Source organism: Calypte anna, chromosome Z (assembly GCF_003957555.1).
Source record: "Calypte anna isolate BGI_N300 chromosome Z, bCalAnn1_v1.p, whole genome shotgun sequence".
In the NCBI taxonomy this organism is placed as follows: domain Eukaryota; kingdom Metazoa; phylum Chordata; class Aves; order Apodiformes; family Trochilidae; genus Calypte; species Calypte anna.
In genome coordinates this window covers 12,545,810-12,570,148 of record NC_044274.1, presented here as the reverse complement: position 1 = coordinate 12,570,148, position 24,339 = coordinate 12,545,810, and the positions used below count along the sequence as shown (strand labels likewise).

At 39.8% G+C, this 24,339-nt stretch overlaps 1 protein-coding gene across 1 annotated transcript; it reads left to right on the top strand.

The window, feature by feature from the left end:
* The first annotated feature begins 934 nt into the window (after positions 1–934).
* SLC45A2 (solute carrier family 45 member 2) lies at positions 935–14,855 on the top strand. Its single transcript, XM_008496448.1, has 7 exons — positions 935–1,373; positions 2,469–2,645; positions 5,490–5,815; positions 9,422–9,565; positions 10,796–10,919; positions 11,931–12,136; positions 14,631–14,855. Exons 1-7 carry the CDS (start codon positions 935–937, stop codon positions 14,853–14,855), a joined length of 1,641 nt encoding a protein of 546 aa, XP_008494670.1.
* Positions 14,856–24,339: the final 9,484 nt, after the last annotated feature.

Here is a 24,339-nt window from a genome sequence, read left to right as displayed (position 1 = left end):
ATGATGAAACATGGGGTCAGATTGCCTAGAGAGGTGGTAGGTGACTCATCCCTGGAAGCATCACAGGTCAGGTTGGATGGGACTCTGGCTGAAGATGCCCATGCTCACTGCAGAGTGGAGGTTGAACTAGATAGGCTTTAAAGGTCTTTCCAACCCCAACTATTCTATGATTCAGCATAGGTTGCATCAGCTGCCTCACTCTGGTGTATAACCTGAGGTACAGTTTTGGTATGTCACTACAGGTATTTTTTAAAGGCTTATTTTGGCAGGTAAGATTATTGAAAAAATACACCTGAGTGATCCTGATATCCTTTGATTTTCATAAACCAAGAAAATAATCAGTTGGATTGATGGAGGCACAGAGCTGATACAGAAAAATACCAGCTCCTGTTTGACAGACTTCTCCCAGGGTATTTGTGTGCCACTGACACTTCAGGGCAACAGGTAGGTTCGCTTATCTTCATGAACTGCATTTAAATCGTGCTCAGGATATATATTACGGATTCTTCTCCTCCCATTCGATCACAGATAAGCATTATGCCCCGAGCTTGTGCTGTCTGCTGGACAGAAAGCTGAAAGCTCTAGGTTCCTGGTATCACAGCCATCTTAGAGCAGTAGGAGGAACAGCTTTGTGTCAGTCTGTGCCTGGCCCATATGATGCATGTTCCTGTTACATGTGCATTTCATGCCTGAACAGTGGTTCTTCAGTTGTGGGTAGCTGGGAGCCCTGCAGATGCCCAAGAGCTCAGATCCTGCAAATGTTAACACACGCTTCCCCCACCCCCTTCCTTTCATAACTTGTGATCGCAGAGCCATGAAAGTATGTGAGTCCCTCCCCCGGCACAGACCGATCCCACCCGGCATATGATCCGGGCTCCATGTCAGCCAGGGCAGGCAGCACCGACTCGCCGGAGAGCTGCGCATAGCCGGAGCCATGACCTTAACGCAAGACAGTTTACAGAGGTCTCTCCCACTCCCTTCTGAGATGACCAACGTTGACATGGACAGCTCTGGGGGTAATGAAGAGGCTCTTATGAAAACTGTGACAAGGACTGGAGCAGTGGTGCCCAGGAAGCGGGCAGCGGGACGGCTGATCATGCACAGCATGGCTATGTTTGGCCGGGAGTTCTGCTATGCTGTGGAAGCCGCCTTTGTCACGCCGGTGCTGCTCAGTGTAGGGCTGCCCAAGAACCTCTACAGCCTGGTGTGGCTCATCAGCCCTATCCTGGGCTTCGTGCTGCAGCCCGTGGTAGGTTCTGCCAGTGATCACTGCACCTGTAGCTGGGGAAGGAGGCGACCTTTCATTGTAGGTCTGGGCATCATAATGCTGTTAGGCATGGCTTTGTACCTCAATGGGGACATGTTGATCTCAGGTAAGTGAGGGCTGTGCTGACAGACCAAACTCATCCCAGCTTTTTTAATCTAAAAGAAAAGAGGGGGGGGGTGTCCTTTATTCCCTGCTCAGACAGGGTGTTAAAATGGGGTGTCATGTTACTCAGTGGTGTTGAAGGGGCCGAGGAACGCTGCAGCCTTCATAGGGGTTCAGTCCTGATGCTGCATGTTATGGAGCCTGTTTGTGCATGTGATTACAGTATGTTGTGTGTTGGTTTCTTGCCTGAATCAGTTCATACAGTAAAGCACTGCATAGGCCCAGAGATACCTTTAAGAACTAAACTCTACCTTATTAAGTTATAAGATCAGTATTGTTTGTGCGATGTGTTACATATCCAAACTGATTATCTGTTAATCCCTATTTTAGATTGGTTAGTGTTCAAAATACCTATCTCTGATTACTGTGGCACTGGCTTGTCTCAGAAATGGGTTATGCTGGTGACTAATAGAAAACAGCAATTTGGAGACTGTCACACCTGGAATGTGCAAAATCAAATAGGAGTGATATCTCTAGATCCTGTTATATTTCAGCTTGAGATGCACAATCTCAAAGTCTTGATAGAAGGTTGTTGCTGCCATTATGACTTGGCAGAGGGGGGAGGTATGTGTTTTTATGGGTTGATTTGTTCTCTCCATGAATATCATTGGTGTTGATTATACTTGTATTCATTTGCCCAAAAAAAGATGTTACAGTCAACACTTGATTACCTAAAACAACGGAACAAATCAGACAAATGATCTAGAGAACCCCCAAAGAAGTACTATAAAATGCATGTATGTCAGGCTACCTGAGCATGGTGTGGAGGTGCTAAGGAGTAGGGTAAGGCTAGTGTTGCTCTTGGTTGAGAATCTTGGAGTACCTTGAGCTTACGCTGACTCAAAGCAGTAAGTCAAACAAGCATGGCTCAGCAGTGTACAGACTCAGATAGCCTGCTTCTCTGATGTGATTCCGGTATCACTGCTCTCTCGTGCATTAATAAGCATTGTTCAGATTTGGAGGGATCAGAATAGTAAAATGTGGTTTTGTGGAACATGGCACTGTTGCTGTCAGAATGAGGGTGTTTTTCTTTTTGTAGCTTTCATCGATCAGAGGGACAAGCAGCGGACATGGGCAATAGTCACTACCATGCTGGGAGTAGTGCTTTTTGATTTTGCAGCTGATTTTATTGATGGCCCCATCAAAGCATATTTATTTGATGTCTGCTCTCATCAGGATAAAGAGAGGGGTCTGCATTACCACGCCCTCTTTACAGGTACTCAGATCCCTTCTTTTTCTCCCTACTTCTCAAAGGAGGGGAAGGTTTTTATGGATTTTATTCTCACTGTGTTTCTAATCTTGAATGAACTGATCATCTGATCCTGCACTTCAGTCACGAGTCTTTTGTTGCTGGGTTTTCTCTACTCCAGAGAACAGCAACTTTTGCTTCCTGTTACAAGAATTCTGCTGCAGGAAGCTGGAAGCATAAACATAGCAACAGCTATGTTTACAGCAACATAGCCATGATTTTGGTAAAAGCAACTAATTGTTTAAAAACATAAAGTACTATTTATTCAGACTGTTCTAGGTTTTTTTGTTTGGTTGGTTCGGTTTGGGTTTTTTGTTGTTGTTTTTGGTTTTGGTTGGTTGGTTTGATTTTCTTTTTGTGAAGAAAAAATTAAAGGATGCAACTAGTTTCCTTGTCATAACATAGATTTTACTCAGCATGTGACACGGAGCAAGAGCTGGACAAAGCAGTATAGTTGATTTCCAGTCTTCAGCAGTCCTCCAGTATGTGCTCTCTTCCTGTATAGAAATGGCAATTCTGTGTAGAATGCAGAGCTTCACAGCTTCTACAAAATAAGTCCAAGTGGTTCAGTCCAGGCTCTTAGAAATGAATTAAGAGTTTCATTTGTCTCTATACATGTTTGAAGCCTTGCTGAGTTACAGAAGGGAACCTGTACTATGTGAGACCTGCACTGAGAAAATTCACAGGAAAGACACACAAGTCTGTGTATCTCTAATGTGACTCAAGCTTCCAGCTGTGCCTGGGAGCAGTCCCTAGGGAAAGGACCAGGCAAAAAACAGAGAAGATGAGAACTTATGCAGTTCATGTGGATGCAGATTTTGGTAGCTACTGAGCCATACCAAGACCAGAGGCACTTAAATCCAGCGTCAGTTGGTTTAGTCAAGGTGTAGGAGGTGTAGGAGCTACTGGCAACAAGTGGATTTTTTACATATATATGAAATAGCTGTGGCTGGGAACACAGATTATAAGTGACCTTAAAGTTACATGGGAACAAAATAGGTACTATCCATCAGAAACTGACAGATAAGATTTTTAGCAATCACGTTTGGATAGAGAAGGAAGTAAGTCTCTAGGTATATTCTTGCCTCCAACAGAAGTCTGATTTCAGTTTTTCCTTTGATGATACAAAAAAGGTTTGATTTCCAAATTCGGAGCTACAGATTTAGCTGATTCATTTGTGTACTGAGCTGTGAAAAGGAATGTGGGACAAATCACATCAAATAAGACTGGAACAGATTCTTCTGCATTATTTGGTCCAGCACACTCTATATCAAGATCATTGATATCTTAATCCTTCCTGAATGGATAATTACCTAGCCTGTTCCCAAAATCCTCATTTGATATGGGGTTCTGCAGCCCTGCCATGACAGTCTGTTCCTGCACTTGATATGTTAGACAGTTTTCCCTAAAATCTAATCTTAATATCCTTTCCATGCAATTTAAATGTATTTTTCCCGGTATAGAGACAGACAGAAATCTGACCAGTTAGTTCCTTCTTTTTATACTAAGTACCTCCAAAATTTTGCTGTCCAGTTTGTCTTCAGCTTAAGGTTTCAATGTGAAAATTGATAGCTTTGCAATTAGGACACTTATGACCACTAAGACAAGAAAGGAGAATGCACAAATCTAACAGACAACACTCACTCTGCATCCCAATACCATGATTACTTTTTGTCAAAACAGTATGCAAAGATGACCTCAAATGTCAAACATTCACCCTGTGCAAATGTTTAGTGTAGGTTTTTGCAAAAAAGTTATTAACAGCCTGATTGTTTTCCATGAGAGCAAGAGAGGGTACAGGCCCCTGTAAAATGGTGTAGGACACAATGAAGGAAAGTGATGATTAGACCCAAGAGGGAAAAAAGGTATGGAAAGCACAGAATGCAATAAAAATCCCATGTTCTGTAGGTGAGCTGCCATACATTGTCATACTTTCTGCTAAGCAGAAGAGTAGAAATGCTTCCAAGTCCTTCAAATGCTTCTGTCCTAGTTGAGTCCACATTCTGCAGAGCCACCTGTTTAACAAGGCATCAAGGCTCTACAAAAATACTTCTCCTTCCAGAGCTCTGTACTGTGTGTAATAGTGTTCACTTTATTATGCTCTGGAACTGTGTGAACTAATAACAAAAGGAAGAAATAGCAAAAAAAAATTGGACTGTGTTGATTCTATTAACTGCAAGACACAAAGCAGCATTCTCAATTTACCTTGTATTCTATTTTCTGAGAAGATCAGTAAGTGAAATTACATGTTTGTATTAGATTCTTTTTGATTTCTGAGTGATGATGTACTTGGATTTTAATAACTACCGAGCAATGCTTTTGGTTTTATCTCCTTTAAAAAAAAATTCAGTTGGAGAAAGCATTTCTGTATAGATTCAGCTATTTAAAGCACATTTTAAATTTTTTGAACTGTAGATAATCTCAATATAATTATAAAAATGTTTGTTGGTTTTGTGAAGTTCTAAAAAACTCAAAATTGAGGAGAATTTGAAGTTTTGTTACTTAGTGTTTCAAAGAAAATAAAGCTTAAAAACTCAAGAAAATAGGTGGCTGTCAATGGTGCCATATGTTCAGGCATCCTTTTGAGACCTCTGTCCACCAGAGCTAAGGACATTTTCTAAGAGGTATTTTTGTATCTGCTAACGTATGTGATTAGGTCAGTATTCCTGTTTCTTCTGATTAATATCTAGACATTGATTATTCAAACATTTCTTGAGAGGGTCACATGTTGAGAGTATTGTGTACTGTCTCTTTTTTTTTTTTTTATCAATGCCAGTAGATCTTTTTTCTCCTGTTTTCCCACCCCCATAGGTTTGGGAGGAGCCCTGGGTTACCTGACAGGTGCAATGGATTGGGTTATAGCTGTACTAGGATTTTCCTTGGCATCGGAATTCCAGATGATTTTCTTACTCGCAGCCTTGGTTTTCCTTATCTGCCTTACTCTACACCTGCACAGTATTCCTGAAGTCCCACTCAGATATGAAAATGAAGAGAAAAAGTTGCTGTTGGAAATGACTAAATCCTATAAATATAGCTCTATAGATGAAGACATCAGGAATGGTTGCCTAAAGCCAGCATTTACTGAAATAGAGGCTGAAGCTGCACCAGGGAAATGTGCTGATACATCACGTAGAGAGGTAAGTGCATAGATGATTTTGTAACCCCTATCACCCCGTCCCTGGAGATCCTCTCATTAGCTAATGCTAACTATTTGGAGCCCTTTCACACACAGAGAAAAAGAATCCTTGTTAAAATACAGGGTCAGTAGAAAGCCTGCTTGCTTTTCTCTTATTTTTTAAATTTTTAAACCATTTCCAGCAAGAGGGATGAGACAGACTAGTCCTGATGCTTTGAACAGTTGGCAGGGATGAGGAAGAACCGGGTTCAAGTTTTTACTCTACGCCAGTCTCCTGCTATCCTGGTGTGAATTTTGTCAAGACGATGTGCTCTGTCCTTAAGTCCTGACAGAATTCATGTCACATTGCAGTCAAGACTACAGACCATTAATCTTTGATATAAAACTGTAGCTCCCATTGAAGTCCACACATTTATATACATAGTATATATGAAGTGTTTGTTCCCTGGTCTGGTAAACATTCCAGTTACACTTCTGCTCAGTATTTCCTTAAGGATTCATTGTCAGTACTGGTGTGTTTAAAATTGGTACTTCTACAGCAGTGTTGCCCATCTTCCAGAATTTTAGTTTTATTTTCAAGCAATGTTGAAGTTGTGTCTTTGGCAGAACCTTTAGGTGGGAGGGAATAGTGAGTGCTTTCAAATCATCACTGTTGTTCGGTTTCTGCTGCATATTGATGAGCAATTGCTTCAATCTAAGGGGACTAGGAAAAGGTGAATCTACTGGAAAAGATATCAGGGAGTCCGTATCTGTAATGGTGTCGGGAACAAATAGTAGTTTTTACTGTCTGGTTACTGACTTTTGGTGCTAGGAATGCTCACAGCACTCTGATGGAAGCTTAGGTAAGCAAAGGCTAATGTTATGTATTTGCTCCTAGTGAAACAGTAGGTATGAAACAGTTGCTTGTCATTTTAATTTCACTTGTGATCTCTTGGTGTTATGTGTGGTTATCCCTGATACAGGTCTTGATAAATCAGGTAAAAAATACTGAGAATGTGCAGGTACTTACAAGTTAGAAACCGAAACTCATAGTTAAGCTACAAATAAAAGGGGTATATTATCTTTTACTACTTTTCATTTGTATTATAATAGCACTTGGCATTCCTAACTCAAAGAAAAATATTATTACAACCAGATATGACACAAAGGTAGAATAAAAGATGAGCACTGCCTGATGGGAATACCAGCCTATCACAGAGAGGGACAGCAAGCAACAGTTTCTCAGGAGAATATGGCTAGCACCACGCTACGATGCTGTCCCTGTTTCCCCACCATAGGCCAACTTGAGCAGCCAGCATCCTTCACCAGCACTGTTCACTCTGAGCATCCTCCAAATTGTCAGAGATGCAGAGTGTCATTGACTGCTTGGCCCATGTGGGCTCTAAAGAAAGGAAGGTAAATGAAGAAGAAAGACCATATGCAGTGAAATCAAGAGGAGCAGACTATGGACTGGGGTAGCCTCTGCCTTGGCAAGAAGTAATTCCACTGGATCAGTAATGTCTGAACCTGAGGTAAAGCTCTGGCATCCACTGTGGGCCAGCTTGTGCCGTTGCCCTCCTGTCTATATTTTTAGCTGGACAGCCTGCCAGAGGCTGCCAGTGCTTTAAACTGTCTCATGTTTCTTTGATGTGCCTCGGCATGTATAAATTCTAGACACTCACTGCCTGTAATTGCTTCCTTGGAGAAATGGTTTGGTTTCCTGTTTTTCTGTGACTCTTTTTTGTACCACAGGCATTGTGGTTCTATATCTTCCAAATTAAGGACTGTGCTCTTACATGCTAATAGCTATCATGATTATTAATGGATTTCACTTGTTACAGTATGAGCAGAGATACAAAGTGATTAATCTCTTGTTTTTTAATTTGGTGCAAAATTACTCAGGATCGACTGCTACAAAACCCAAATAATATTTGGGTCCCTCTGGATCCCTCTGAATCATCTTAAGCCTTGAGTTGCAGTGATTTTATAGAGAAAATGTTTGGGTATTGTGAGCTTTTGAAGGGTAAAGCATGTAAATGGAGGCAAACTTCAGCACAAATTTTAATTAGTGTGGGGTTTGTTCATTGGTATGTATTGAATGTGTGCATTTAACATTTCAGTTTCCATTTTCACTCTCTAGAATGCCTAAATTGAAAGCAAGCATTTCTCTCTAGCTGTCAAGTTACTGTTTATAACTGGGGAGTAGTTGTAGTTCCTTTTTAGTTCCTTGGTCTTATGCTAACACTTTGGTTGGAAAGGCTGTTTTAAAGAACTGTGCGGAAGAGTTGGGCAAATAAAATCAGTGAAGTCAAGTGAAAATTATCCTTGAAATAACAGTAATGAGACAATATTCAATTTTTTGTTTGATTGGTTTTGTTTGTTTGTTTGTTTTTTTATAACTGTAGAAAAAAATAAAACTTACTCTGTTTAAAAGAGACAGTGATGCCAAGAGATATTCCAAGGTATTTGGGCAATGTTGTTCAAGGTGAAAGTCAGCAACTTGAATTTTGGCATTCCTATGAGGATTAAAAACTTCCCACTGAAGCAAAGTCTTTTCCAACTGAATATGTGGTGATTATTTATAGAGCAGCTTGCAGCAGTTCAAAGGAAAGAAAAATTGTGAAAAGCAAGCAGAACACTGAGGGCAGTAAAAAATGTGATTATCTCACAGCAAACTGAAGACAAAGATCAGCTTTCCAGTAATAAATTTAATTTTTAGGTTTTTTTCACATTTTATGACCATACAGCTTCTCTTACCAGCTCTTCCAATACTCTTGCCTCTGGACATCACTAGAGAAAACTGGAAGTGTTCCATGATGCACAAATAATATTTTTTTCCCCTTCCTTTTTTTCTTTAACACAAACAACCATGCAGGAGCTTTAAGGCAGTAAGAATTGTGTGTGATAAATGCCTGATGGACAACTTGTTTCTCCCCTGAGATGAGGAGTTCAGGTCCTGGAGCTCATGTTTTCTGCATGCTAGGATTCTGAGTGGTGCTGCATCTCCTTTGATGCATCAGTCTCTTCCAGCTTCATGGAGTAGGGGACAATGCATTGTGGAAATATGATGATATGCCAGAATAGGTGAACTTTTCTAGGGAATTTAGCAAAGGGGAGAAGAGAGGGACAAGAAGTTCTCAAAAGTGTGCTATTCCACATCAGATATATTGTAATTTTCAGGAAGTATTTTTAATTTCATTAATTTTCTATGGCCACTTTAAATTACCAATTCAAAGCTTATTGTCTCCTTGAATTATTTTTATTTCTGTTTTTAGTTTGGTTTTTTTTAAACCCACTGGTTAGTGGATTTGTGGTTTGTGTTTTGTGGTTTGTGTTTTGGCAGAAAATTGGCTATACAAGTACATAGTAATGCTACTGATTATAACATCAAGAAGCATTACATCCTTACTACATAAGCCCAAGATCTCCTGGTCTCTATGAATCTTCCAGATTACTTTGTTAGGCAAATATCAAATATCAAATATATTTTGAAGGACATTCAGTTCCCAAGCAAAAAATAAAAAACTTAAGCAGTAAAATGAGGCAGAGTCTTTCTTAATTTGCTTTCAGTTATTTTATTAGCCTTCAGGCCAGTAATTCAATGTCACTGTTACATACTTGCTTTTAGGAACCAAGGCGGATAACTCTTAAGTCACTCTTGAGGACTCTTTTAAACATGCCACCCCACTATCGGTACCTCTGCGTGAGCCACCTCTTTGGATGGATGGCTTTCCTCTCCAACATGCTCTTCTTCACAGATTTCATGGGACAGGTAAAAGCCTAACATCCTCTCACTCTCCTTTCCTTCTAGTGTCTCCTCCTCCCTCGGAAAGAAATGACACAGTGTTGTAGTGCTGAAGAAATGGCAGTGGTGACAGGACCAGCTAAGAATGGATGGCTCAGTGAGAGTTTTGTACAGCAGCTGATTGATCTCAGTGTCTTGTTCCGAGCCTCTTGGTTGTGTCTCTGTGGAAAACCTTTCAGTTTTTGCAAGGCTATTTGCATCTATTTGACTGTTTCAAGTGAAGCTCTCAGTTCCAGCCACACTAATTCTCTGCTTTGGCTTCAAGAGCTGCTCTAACTAGGGTCTGTTTCTTAAACCAAGCAGTGCCCATGTTGTTTGGATTACTATTATTACAAATTTATCCTGGAGCATGGGTGCTGTCAGCACAAGGCTGTTCATCTGCACGGCAGCCTACTGGCCTCAGGCTCTGCTGCTCTTAGCACACAGTGAGCTACTTGGAAGCTGAAAGCTCTGTCCTTGACATGTGTCTTTAAACCTTTCCCTTAGTCCCCTCTTCCAGCATTTATTTGCCACTGTGATATGTAGTGCTTTCTTTTCCACATCAGCCCCAGGCAGTATGACTGCATGTCCCTGCCTGTGTTCTTGCTTATGTGAGCCTCCTTTCTTTCAGGGTACAAATGTACTCCTGGCACAAATCCTCTCATTGTTACTTCTTTGTTCCCTGTGGTTTCCACTTAGTAGTCCCTCCTTGCTTTTTTCCTTGTCTCTGTAGGTTAGAGGGAGTTTTTTTCTCCTGCAGAGCACATGAACAACTTGCCTAGATAAGAAACTAAGACATTCACTGGGTGGAAAAATGAGTGTGTTTGAGTAAGCCTGAAAGAGAAAATTAAAAAAATTAATTGTAAATAAATTAGGGAAAGAAAAGCTAGGGCAAGAGGGCAAAAGTGGAGAGAGAAAAGGTAAGAAATAAGACACCCAACAGAAAAATTGCAAACAAATCATTGTACAGTGGACAGGAAAATACAGAGGGTCTACGTGAGGAGGAATCAGGGGTATGAGAATCTGGAAGAAATTAGTGTGAAACCTGGAGAACTGTGAAGGGGTAGTTAGACCACTTGCTTAAAAAATTTCTTGGGTGTTAATTATTGCCTCTACAGGGGATGAATCCCTGTGTTGGGTAACCTGTTTCCATAAGAAAGAAGTGTTATGTACATGCGGTCCATCCTTGTCTTCTGAGATCTTTGTGGTCTCTTGCAGGTTGTATACCAGGGTAGTCCTTATGCACCTCATAACTCCACACTTTACCTTACCTACAGAACAGGAGTAGAGATGGGATGCTGGGGGCTATGCATCAATGCAATTTCTTCATCACTCTATTCTTGTAAGTACCCAGGAATGCACTCCAACACTGTATTTTTCCAACAGTGTTTAAACTGTTTGCTTTTTGCCATTGTTAAAAAAAAAAAAAAAAAAAGGCAAGAAGGAAGAAGCCAGATTAGCTGGGGGTCTTTTCCACATTCTTTTCCACATTAATACTTGACAGGATGTTATGTTCTCAGTATTAGCAGAAATTTGTACCTTAACATGAACAGTTTATGACCACATAATGAGGGGTAATGAGGGGTCAGTTTGAGAGTAAGACATTATTCTGCATGGGAACTGCCCCAGAACACTGAAAACTGTCCTGAAGTTAAATGCCAGACAAAAATGGATGCCATAGCCATCATTCTGAGATGCCCGTTCACCCAGCAATGCTGTAGCTGTAATTTCTCAAAAGGTCCCTCTGGTGGCCTCTCCTCATCTGCATTCCTCATAAAATGAATCTTTCACAATGCAGTAGAAGTTCTTGCCAGAAGCATGAATCTTGCTCTCCAAAATTTTGTGCAAATATGCTAGCAGAGGTCTACAGATAAATTTCACCGTTGTTCTCACCAACCATTAAAACAGCTACTAGCAACCTGAAGACACAAGTGAGTAACACTTTGGGGACTGAACTGAGCAACTATAGGAGACTTGAGGGAAATTTTTCCTCTTTGGAGCATAACTACAGGCATATCTGTAGCTCCTTTCTCAGCTCAGGCAGAGGCTGATGCCAAACATTCGGGTTACAATCAAACAGGAAATGTCTGAGGTTGTCATTCAGGGCAGTTCTTCCAGAATGGTTGTTAATTACTTCTTGCCTGGAGATGGCTTTGCCAGAATAAGACTATCGTCAGAGAGAGCAAGAATTCTTTGGCAAGTTTATACCCTAAATAATTTGAGGCAACCTCCAAAATTAGTAAGATTATACCCTTCATTGCATTTTACAAAATAAAAACCTTAAAGAAACTCCCTGATGAAATGTGACCTGTTCTGTTTTAGTTTTGTCAGCATTTTCACTTTCTCTTCACAGACCTGCAGAAATTCCTTCTGCCATATATAGGATTAAAGGGACTTTATTTCACTGGATATCTTCTTTTTGGACTGGGTACTGGATTAATTGGTTTGTTTCCCTACCTTTATTCCACTCTGGCTCTGTGTTCCCTCTTTGGTGTCATGTCCAGCACACTGTACACAGTGCCATTCCACCTCATTGCAGAGTATCACAGGGAAGAAGAGGTGAGTTCAATGTTTAAGGAAGGGTAAGTTTATATCTGTCTGTGTCTGTTTAGTCTACTTTGAGAGAAAAATAGATAGAACTGGTGAGCAGTTTTAAAATTTCATTTCAAGCTATTTATGATGACACATGATGCGAGTGGAAGTTTCTGACAAGTCCCAGCTCCAAACTCTTGGAATAGTCCTGCAATGAGACAAATAATTATTTCTCATCACAATGGAAACAAGTCAGTCACAGTATATGTTCATGCAATAAGTAGAACTGGGCTCCACTTTTTGTTCCCTTCAGGTCCCACCTTTCTTCTATCCTTTCTTTCATCTGTATTAGCTGAAAACTTCTGAGTTCCTTCAGCTAATTAACCACACTACAAGCTGGCAGAATTTTTTGTTAACTGCAAAGTATTACAAAAACAGTTAGTTAATAAAGATAAAAAATAATGTACAAGCGGTTCTATGTAGTCCAGTATTCAATTATATACCACATTCTCATTATCTCTGTGGATGTCTGGGACTGGTTTTCAGTCCTCCACAGCATGAAATCTGGTTTTCAGGGAAAATCTGGAAAAGTGTTCATTCTTCATATCATGTTACAAGGCACAGCAGGACCTTCAAATCTTGTAAAGTGTTGAGCTCTTTAATGGAAAAGTTATCTCAAGTCCCTCAAGTTAACGAGAGAGCTGGAAAAAAGAAGGATTAAGGAGAACTAGGAGGATTTAGGAAAACTTATTATATCTGGGGATATTTGAAGAAATTAATATAGGAAAAGTTGAACTGTTGAAAAACAACATAAAAACATGGTTGACACCAGCACAGGGCTAGATTATGTCCTCGAGAACATATCCTGTGTTCTGTACAACTTTCAAGCATCACCATCCGAATGATTAATACAAAAAACCTCTTAAATTATTCTGTCGAGTCCTAGGATGATGTTTCACTGTGGTTAAATATTTTATAGATCTGATCCCTAATTTTTCAGTTTATTTCCCTCTTCCTTCCAACAGAAAACAATCATAATGAAGAGTTGTAGAAAGACATAAAAAAGGACAGGGAAAGAATTCAGCTTAGGGTGAGATCATAATCCAAACCTTGCATTAGACAAATCAGAAAGGGGGAGTAAAGGCAAAATTGTAGTCTATCTCTGATTCAGAGCTGTTTCAAGATAGATACGAAATAAAATATACTGAAGTATGTATGAACCTTAAAAGGCTAATAGATTCCAAAGTCACTTGTAAGACAATGGATTGCTTCTGTTTTGATGTATGGTATTTGCCATACATCATTTGCCATTTGCAGATGTAAAAGACAATAGAATTCTAATTTAGATCTAAAGTAAACAGAATTAGATTTATCTCAAATGTTCTAAAATGTACAAAATGGAAAAAATAGAGAGGAAACATGAGGAGCAAGATTGCATTCACTTACACATTAATATAATTGTGGTCAGAACTATGGGCACATAGGAACAGTGGGCACAGCCCAGCAAAATAGCTGTAAATAAAAAACAAAGAAGTGTCTAAAATTCGACCTACTTCAGATGAAAGGACTGTGTTAGTCCAGAAAAAAAAAAAAACCAAAACAAACCGAACAAACAAAAAACCTGACATTTTCCCTCACTGTCGATTCTACAAAAATCATGTGCTTGGTTTTAAAATGTTGCCATTTCAGCTCCTGTTCCACACTGCTGTTCCCAAGGATCCAAATTTGGTTTTGTCTACTGGATTAGGAAGAAACTGTTTATATCCAGTACTTTTGAGCTTTGTGTTGCAATAGCTAAAAGGCAATGTAATGAGTCTTGTGAAAAGCAAAAATTATGTTTATTATGCATATAATGAAGCCTTTTGCTCTGGTCTGTGTATCATAGCAGATATACTGGTAATCAGCAGATAATAATGGTCTTCTGTAATACAGAAAAATCCTTGTCTGGACATTTTTTTTTTTATCATTTCTCCCCCCTACTCCCCAGTAAGAAAAGCATGACATTAAAATTTAGTACTGAACTCCTTTATGTGCTTTGAGGCATAACATCAGAGCATAGTGCTCTGCTATGATTAATTATGCTCTAGATATGTGTAGGACATAGTATAACTCACCTTAACATCCCTTTGAGGGTCTCCTTCAATGATAAGAATTGGAGCTGAATTACTCATGATTGGGTTTCCTGCACTGTGAAATGTCAGTTTCCTAGATCTGAAGTAGACCTGAACTTTAAGGAAACAGTTAATTTTTCTAGCTGAGTTTCAGTCCTTCCCTTGAGAAACAGGGTAGAGGGGAAAACTGAAGATAGGAGAAAAGGGACAATTTGGGGGGAGCTTGGAAAAGACCTTATAACTTGTAAAATACCTGTTTGGATTCTGTAACCTCTGCGGGACAAGCAGGAAAAAAAACAGAAAGGAGGCAGAGAGCTACTGGCCTGTCTTGCTGCACATTGTCTGAGGGCTGCAAGTTATCAGGGGGATCTTATTTCATGGGGTTTTTTTTTTTCTGTGTTTATTTACAGAGCTTGAAGCTGGAGAATTGGGAACCATCTGAAGAGTATGAGAGAGGGAAGGGCATTGACTGTGCTGCTCTTACCTGCATGGTCCAGCTGGCCCAGATCATTCTGGGTGTGGGCCTGGGGCTCCTGGTTAGTGTGGCTGGCAGTGTGGTCACTGTGATTTCGGCGTCTATGGTGGCACTGATCGGCTCCTGCTTTGTTGCCTTCTGTGTTCGATACGTGGATTAGGACTGTACTGATGTGTAGGATTATGTGGGGAGTGACTGGAAGAACTCTTCCCAGGGGAGGGTTTTGTTTCTGGGTCAGCAGCATTGGCACTGTTGCCATGCTAATACTGCTGTCATGTCTTCCTCCCTGACCTCCTCAGAGCGGTTGCAATTCCAGAGCTTTATAAAATGGAGGAAACATGAATTTCTTGATAATATTGGTTGCATAATGCCTCAGACCGAAAGCTTCTGTATTTTGACTGCTTTATATACTTCATTCCTGCTGGCCTCAGTGTTTTAACATGCTATTACACATGATGGTGTGCATGCCTGTGGTATCTCAATGTCCTGCGTGAGAAGTCATTTCAAAACTTCCCATTACCAATTTGTGGAATTTAGTAGAAGTATATGATAAACTGAGTTTATCAGAGTTAGGAAGAAAGTTATTACTTATTTTGTTTTTCAAGTATCTTAAATCTGGAGCTATTCACTTTAGTAGTCAGAAGATGCAGGAAGATCAAACAGGCATCAGAGGCCATGCAGGGTACAACTGTATCATGAGGACTAGTCCTGCTAAGTGGGATCAAGTAATTTCCAGCTACTGTGAAAAACAGATTTGGGAGTAAAAAATCATTAGGGAAAAAAAAAAGAAAAAAACAAAAAAACAAAAAAAATTTTTGAAGCCTATTGTTTAAAAGCATATCTGTAAAGTAATTATTTGATACTGGATCCTCCTGCTTCTGTATAAATGAAATGAAAGCACTGATTGACCTTGTCATGAAAGTCTGCCCAAAGCTGCCCTGCAAATCCATGTGTTGGCACCTAAACAATCCACCTATGGGAAACAGCTGACATTTCTTCCTTCTTAAAAACCTGACTCTTGACTTTGATACTGTAGTTTCAAAAATAAGAATCTTATGAATGAGTGTAAGGCACTTAAATCTTGACACTGGACAGTATTTACCTGAAAGTAGCATCTCTGTTTTATCTCTTCCTTCATGCATCTAGCTTTGAGTGAAACTTTTTTTTTTTTTGCTCTTCACAGAATATTGTAAATAAATTCAGTTTTGCAAAGCACTATCAGGAATTATTGTACAGTTAAGTCCAGTAATTTGTATTTAATTGCATATGAAGCTTCATTCTTATTTTTGTATTGCTAGAGTTCTGAAAATCTTGTGTTTGTGAAAGTGATACCCTATACGTATGCTGTGCTTCCTCTGTCCTGGAAACTGTCATATCCATTGGCTATATTACATGCTAAGCTGCATGAAGCCACATGCTAATGCAGTGCTGCTAAGAACAGTGACAGAGAGAGACTTTTGACAGGTATGGTGTTTGGTTTTAGGGTTTTTTTCTAATGTTGCACATGTGTCATTCATGAATGCTGTTCAGTCAAATTCATTGCTGAGCTTATCAACTCTTAGCTCTACATAATATAGAACTGGCAACACCAGAAATAGATGGTTAGATTTGAGCATAAGATGCCTCTGGAGACATGAACCAAATTCATCCTTTTTTTAAGAGCAGAGTCATTCATTCTCAGGAAAAAAAGTTACTTGGGGAAAATCTTATTACTTTTAAGAAGGCTCAGCTGCCTTGTTGATGATTGTGCCTCCACTGTAGGCCCAAAATGGGGCTCAGTACCTGGCAAACCTTACCTTCCTTCCCAGCTCCTTCCTCATGCCTTATGAAAAAGCCACATTCTATGATTTCTATAATTTTGTGAGTCTTCATGAATTCTACTCATGTCACATCCATGGAAGAAAAATTTTGGAAGATTGAGCCCACCTGACTGTGCTTGAATCACTTTGTAGGTGCTAAGATGACTACAGCACAAGGGTTTCAACTGGGACAAAGAGTAGAAGGCAAAAAATGAAGGATGGTTTTCTTCTCAGTTCAATTTATGCTGTCACTAACTCACTAACTTCCATTAACTCACTAACTCCTGAGAGGAGGATTTTTTAAAAGAAGAGCAAGGCTTCTTGGAGCCATAAAAAGAGAGAAAGGAGGAGATGAGCTGGTTTTATAGGACTGCAGGATTTGAAGCACCATATAAACCCTTGCTCCAGGAGCTGAGGACATAAAGCTCCAATTCCAGTGTGAATCTGGGAAAGGAACTTTGCAATGTTTACCTGTATCTTGGCCAATATTTTCTTTGAGTTTAATGACATCAGAACATAAAATGAGACTGGTCAGTGCTATCTCCACTCTATTACACAATGAGAAAGCTGGCATTGAATCATCCATGGAATGACTGTTGATCTGTAGCAAAACAAGAATTTTGAACCTGAAGAGAGAAGAGAGCTGTAGCCATCATGTAGATCAGTGCTTTTATCTATGAATTTATTCAGAATAAGCTGGTCCAGGAGCTCACATTACCATCTTTCTCATGATCATTCCTTTTAAAATGCACTGCATGCTACAGAACACAGAACACAATAGAATCAGTACCACTCATAAAAAAAAGAATCCTATACTTGTTCCTAACAGGAGTTTAAAAGAGTATCCTTCTCAATGGGTCTTCATAAAAAGTAGCAAGCAGACAAAAAAATATGTATAACTTGGAAAAGAGTGCTTAAAACAGAATAATTATAACGTTGCCCAAGCTGAAAGTGTATTTCAGGTGTTAGTGAAAACAATCTAAAATGTTACTAATTCATGAAAAATGATAAAATAAGTATTTCTTTCAGCAATAGAAATGCTAAAATGTTAAAAATGTTAAAGGCATTGAAGAATTGTACTATCCTGCTCCTAATCACGTGGTGCTCAGGGAGGTGGTGGAGACACCATCCCTGGAAGTATTAAAAAACCATGTAGATGAGGCACTTCAAGTCATGCTCTAGTGGGCAATGTGATACAGATACTGATATATATTGTTTATCTGTTTTACTGGGGGGATGTTGATGGTTGGTCACAGTGATCTTAGAGGTCTTTTCAAACTGTGACAATCTTGTGATTCTGTAATTCAAGAAGTCACACATTTCCTGTTCTTTAAGTACAATAACTGACCATATTGATAACTCAAGTTCTAAACTAATGTAAAACTTGAGTTATCAATATGGTCAGTTATTGTACTTAATATTAGCTTTTATTCCAATGGTACAAGTTGCAAGGTTAGAATAAACCTGGGTCTGATCTTTCTCATCTGGTTTTATTTTGAATTAGGGATAATCAGATAAATCAGATACATAAAATCAAATAAATTAAGATCTTCTCTATATTGTGTTCAAGCAAATTATATTGTTAGATGAAGATGAGATATCTTGAGATAACCAATTCTTCTTCCTATGATTTTAACATTCACGGTTGAATGAAGCCAATGCAGGAAACAAAGTGCCTCTTTTCTTCATGACACTTGATTTTGTATGTCTATGTCTTTTACAAAGGCCTGTCACTTGTCATTTAATAAGCAGGCAAGTCATGCAAGTAAACTCTTCGAAGAAGTTTTCACTCTCCTGAAATCTTGCAGTATTAGGGATGTCATAGTTGTGTTTTATTTTCCATGTTCATTCTGTCTTTCACAGTGATCTCATTAACATAAAAAAAGTACCTCGGGTGGTTAATGGGAGTCACTTTTCTCACATATAGACTACATAAGTCAGTATGAATAGTGAATATCTTTGTCTTAGCAGACACAGTACCAGACCCTGCAGCATGCCAAAAGATATGGAGAATTAGGAGTTGTGGCAATGATGACATTAGATATTTGTGATCTGTAGAGGGGTTGCTTCATGGATGAAAAGGGCATGAAATTATTTTTTGCATGAGAAAGCTATAAAAAATTATGAAGCAAAACATTAGCCTGTAAGTTTCCAGCATTCATTTCTCATTTCCTAGCTGCTCCTTCTTTGTATGTTTAATCAGCAAATATTTGGGGCCCTTGTCCCAGACTAAACTGTGAAAAGCCAGTTGTAATACTGCTGCCTTCTATGTTGTATACATCTTCGCATATCACTCATTTAGGTCTGCAAGATGTGTTAATCAGTTGTATTATTTTACTTGTGTATTAAAGGTAATTACTTCATATCATGCAGAGACATCAAACGAGAGTATATTGCCTTGTGTTGTTCCAGGTAAGTACTTGAAGCAGTGTAAAAACAAAAATCAGTGCTTTCCACTCCATATGGCACAGTAGACTGAGACAAGGAGACCTTGCCTCTTATTTTCAAGGAGGGAAATCTGTGACCTTTTCTAAAAAAAACAACAAAACAAACAAACAAGAAAAAGGACTTTTTGAAAGGGTAATTAAATTATCAAAGATCAAATGCTATGTCTCTTTTAGGGAGGAGGGGGAACGGGGCTGCTCTCTTTCTAAAGGCCGAGTTAATTCCTTCCCCAAAGGCTGGGTGTCTGGTTGCCCCCCTGTGGTCAATGACATTATAGCACTCCTCCAGCGTCCAGGAGCTGCCTGCCCCTGCATCGCTTTCGAGCCCCAATCCTGACCTTCTCTGTTTCATCTTACTCCGAGGTTGCCTTGTAGCCATGCACTGCAGCTGTTCAGCTCGCCTATTTCATGTGTAGACAAACAAGGGAAGTTGCTTGCTGCTGGCTGTAACCCAATGAAGATATTGCCCTATGGACATATGCCTGTAGGATCCCACCAAGGACATGCTTAGCATTAAATTCATGGTATAATCCAGCCTTTGTCACCTTCAGTTCTATTGACAAGAGTCAGTCCTGAAGTGCAGCCAGTCTGCATTTGTTTGGCAGATGAATTTTTGTTGACAACAATTCTTCTGCTCTTCTCGGTGATGACCAATGGCAGGACAGGGAGAGAGGGATGCAAGTTGGAGCATAGGATAACAATCAGAGAAAAAGCTTTTTCACTGTGAGGGTGTCAGCACTGGAACAGGCTGTTCAGTGAGGTTGTGGAGTCTCCTTCTCTGGAGACATTTGAAACCCACCTGGATGTGTTCCTGTGTGACCTACACGAGGTGGTCCTTGCTCTGGCAGGGGGGGTTGGACTCAGTGATCTCCCAAGGTCCCTTCCAACCCCTCATATTCTGTGATATCTGTGAACAGGCAAGATGCATTGAAAGGCAGGAACAGTGGTCACGGCACTCAGAGAGGAAAATAGGCAGCATCAGTTTCTTTGAGGTCTGTTTTTTAGGGCCACACAGCTCATTAGGTGCAGGGGAGGAGAGGGAAAAATAGCAGAACTGTGAGGTATAAGGATTAGCATGAGGGAAAGGAAAAGGTTCTGGAAGAGATGCCTTTTTTTGAAGGCTGGGAGCACTAGTCTGGAGTGGCATGGCTGGCAGATCACCATATAGGTGTAAGTGTATCTCAAATTATTTTAGAGATTTGTTTTTTGACATTCAGATCAGAATATTTTTTTTTAAATAAAAGAAGTACCATCTTCCAATTTAACTTGCAAGTTATCAGATGCCAGGGCTTTTAAAGGCTGAAATGTTCCTTTCTTTAATAAATGCTGAAATTCCAAACTAACAACCAATCCTGATAAATAGACCTTTGAGAAATATATCTCAGATATTGTTAGATTACTGTAGTATTGCAAAACATGGCCTTGAAACTGGTGTTAAAACCATAGTTATCTTTGAGAGAGAGAAAGCACCTTATCAAAGAGTGCTGTTTTTTTTCTGAGGAGGAACTCAGTCTTTTGTATATTTCACATAGAATTAATGTAGAGTAAGGGTGTTCAAAATTCAGTATTTCAATCTACATTTCTGAAAATGCAATCCCAAAGCTGAAATTCAAGCTCGATTCTTCTTCTCACTATTTATGATTGGCTGTACAGGGTAAGCAGTTATTTAACGCAGTGCTGTAGTATCCCTGTTAGCTTTAGTTGGAGCTGATGGGTCACTCTTTATCTCTACATGCATCACTGGATTTCCCTATGAATCAGGACTGAAGCTGAGCAGGAAATGCCTTTTGATGGGCATGAGGGAGAGTACATTTCCTCTGAGCCTTGTCAGCTGTTTCAACAGAAATAAAAAGCAGTTAAACAGTTTTGAAAAATCTTTATGACCATAAGCATGTAATAGCTGACTTGAAATACAGAGTGGAAGATGATTTGAGGGCATTAAGCTTTTAGAGGCTTTTCAGAACAAATTTCATGTGAGACAGAAATGAGCTAGTATTGGTACAAAGACATACCCATAGCAATCTATTTGCCATCCAAGAATCAAAGAGAAGCACTGAATAGTTGAGCTTTCTTTTGGGCATGACCTAGTCTAATCTCCCTGCTCAGTGCAGAGCTGCTAAAGTGGGTTAGTCGGGCTGTGTTGAGAGAGATTCTGAGCATCTCCAAAGATGCAGATTCCACAATGCCTCTGGGCAACCTGTTCCAATGCTTGACCACACCTACCATTAAAAAAACAAAAAGGGTTTTTTTCCTTAGGTTTAAATGAAATGTATTGAATTTCAGTTTGTGTCTGTTTCCTGGACAACACTAAAAGTCTGGTTACATCTTCTTTAACCTCCAACACTATCAGATACTTACACACATCAAAAAGATCCCCCTGAGCCTCCTCAGTCCTGGGCTGACCAACCTGGGCTCTGTCAGCCTCTTATTGTATGGCAGATGTTCCCAGCTCTCCACCATACTGGAGCATCTCCAGTAAATTCGTCTTTCTCTTGTACTGAGGAGCCCAGAACTGGCCTGAGCATCCCAATCATGGCCTCATCAGAGTGAGCAGATGGGAAGGATCATCTCACTTCATCTGCTAGAAATACTTTGCTTAAGGCAGCCCAAGGTGTCGTTGGCCTTTGCTACAAGGGCACATTGCTCATGTTCACCTCATCCACCAAGATCCCCAGGTTGTTCTCTGCAAAGCTGCTTTCCAGACAATCAGACCCCACCTGTATCAGTGCTGGGCATTATCCACACCCAGGGAGAGGACTTTGCATTTCCCTTTGCTGAATTGCTTGAGGTTCCTGCCAGCCCCTTTGTCCAGCTCATTTAGGACCCTTTGAATGGTGGCACGACTCTGGTGTATCAGACACCTGTCCCACTTTTTTATATTTGGAAATCTGTTGAGTGTGCATTCTGTCCCATTATAAACCTCATTTATGAAGATGTTGAATAGGACTATTCTCAGTATTGATTTCTGGAGATGTCAGGACAGAGAGCATCAAAACCTTATTTATGTCAAGATAAATAACAGCACTGCTCTGCCATCACCCACAAAGTCATCTGTCTCATCAGAGAAGGTGACCAGCTTGGTCAGACATTATTTCCCCATTCTAGAGTCTTGAAATTAATACTTGTCTGAAAACAACTGCCCTGATGAACTGGACATTCTGCTCTGGTGGGATCTTCATTTGATAAGCCATCTGGACACTGTTCCCAAGAGTGGGGCAGCCCCAGTATGCTGGGTGTGCATGCCCACCATCCAAGGGCCACAAGGTCATGCCAAGATCATTGTTTAATTCAAGGGTGGTGATATCTTTTCTGTCCCCTCTTTCTTCATCTATCTGTGTCTCTCTCTATATTTATTCTAAGCCTCTGCTTGATGGGGTGCTGAGACACATCATATAAACAATAATATTAAAAGGGTTGGACAACATGATCCTTAATGTCCCTTCTAGCCTAACATTATATATAGATATGTGTGCATGTATGCATCTCTTTCTCTCTCTCCTCGTTTCTAATGTTATACTTGGTACATAAGGGTAACATTTCCATTTAACCTGTAACCTGATGAAAATACTATTTTGCTAAGTTCTGATAGCTGCAGCCTGGTGCCTGGAGAGTAATCCTATTCTGTGTTTCTTGACGACCTTTATAATCTTGACCAATTTTAAGTGAAGTTTTGTTTTGTATTAGCTTCCTGGGCAATGGTCTTGCTCTTAGAGTAACACAAAGAATTGAAGAGGTTAAGCTCATTAACTGGATTGTTAAAAGTGATTAACTAAGAGAGGGTTAACCCTGCCCCTGGGGCAGTTAGGAAAGGTTAGCTACCTGTGCCATTACAATCTCCCAGGGATGGACAGATTTGAAAGGAGTGGGGGATCTAACCATACCTACTCTCCTCTTTTTTAAGAAGTCCAGTGTGAATCTACACAGGTTGCCCACCTTGTGAAACATGACATCTATCCTCTTAACTCTGGGTTAATTGTTGGTAGCTATGAATTGATAGAAATCTTATTATCCCAATTTTAGGATTTGGCTTGAAAATAAATTTGAAGGTATTTTATTTTCAAACTTCTTTCCTTAGCTTATCAGAGACTTTTTTTTCACAGCTACAGAGACAAAGCAGTAATTTTTCTGCAAGATTCCAGTTTTATATGACATTAGGTCAGATGTGACTTCTGAAGGAAATTCGAAAGGTTTATTGAACAATGATGCTATAAGTCAGTGTTGAATGGATAATTTGATCATTGCACAATAAATGTAGTCATTCAGTTGGTCTATGCAAGGAAAAACACAATTCCATGTAGAAATAATATATCACTGTCCCAGGGAATGCATGAGTGTAGGAGAGAGTTGCTACCAGAGTGAGCTACCTTTATTTTAATTCCTACCCTAACTAGTCTGCAGTGTCCCATAAGCAGATAGTCAAAGTCTTTAAAAAAAAACTTGCACAACTGAAGTAGCTTGTTTTTTGTTCTTTTTTTGGTCTCCAGCTCTTTTTTTTGGCCCAGTTTGCTCAGCCATCCTGTGGGTTTCTATTTGACAGTTAAGATTTTAGGAAAGAATCTGCAGCTATGCACATTTGTTTAAGATCTGAAAGAGACACCTCTAAGGAAAACAATTCCCTGCAACTAGGGAGCATGGTACCTAGCAAAGGAATGGGTTAACTGGCCGCACAGACTTTTCTTGCAGACTTTATCTCAATGGTCGGTCAAGGCACCGGCTGATGCAAAGACTGTAGCCAGAGGAGATTCTTATAGCTGCTTAATCACAATAAAAATATATTTTCAATAAATGCCTCTGAATGGAATCTCCTTTGAAGCAGGAGAGAAATAACCCTCATTTTAAATTAGAAATGCAAACTCCCAATCTAATGGCCTTGAGCTGCACAGCACCCGTACCTGTGCCTGCTCAAGCTCAGGGTTATCAATTAGATCAGAGCTTCTGCACAGGCACTCAGTTGAATAATCAGGTTTTAAAGCAGACAGTCATGAACAGGAATAAAGGGGACTGAATTTTATTTACTGTTAAAGTGAGTGCAAAAAATAACTCAAAGAGAAAGTGAGGCAGTATTTCTAGTGAAGAGGCATTTCAAAGGGAAACCCGGAAATGCAATTGGAGGTCGTTATTACCTTAAGAGTTTGGTTAGCTATCTGAGGAGGAGAGATACTTAAAAGTCTTTAGACAAAGTCAGTGCCTAATGAGAATATCTGGGCTTTAAAGGTTCTTTCAGTTTGTCACTAGATGTCACCCTGCACCTTCAGGTTTGTATCATTCTGCAGCAATGTGCACCTCTATAGCTGCACCCCACCAGGAATTTCGAACAAGAGACCCATCAGGAAAAATGTCTTAAAGAACTCTGACAGTGTCATTTTGTATCCTTCAGCTGTGTTTATTTTAGCTCATGAAA

What these genes read in the sequence shown, in the direction of transcription:
- SLC45A2 (XM_008496448.1), top strand. Translation starts at nt 935, where the DNA reads ATGACCTTAACGCAAGACAGTTTACAGAGGTCTCTCCCACTCCCTTCT. An exon ending in TTACCACGCCCTCTTTACAG is followed by an intron (nt 2,646 to 5,489) that starts GTACTCAGATCC and finishes CCACCCCCATAG; the next exon opens with GTTTGGGAGGAGCCCTGGGT. An exon ending in CTGATACATCACGTAGAGAG is followed by an intron (nt 5,816 to 9,421) that starts GTAAGTGCATAG and finishes ACTTGCTTTTAG; the next exon opens with GAACCAAGGCGGATAACTCT.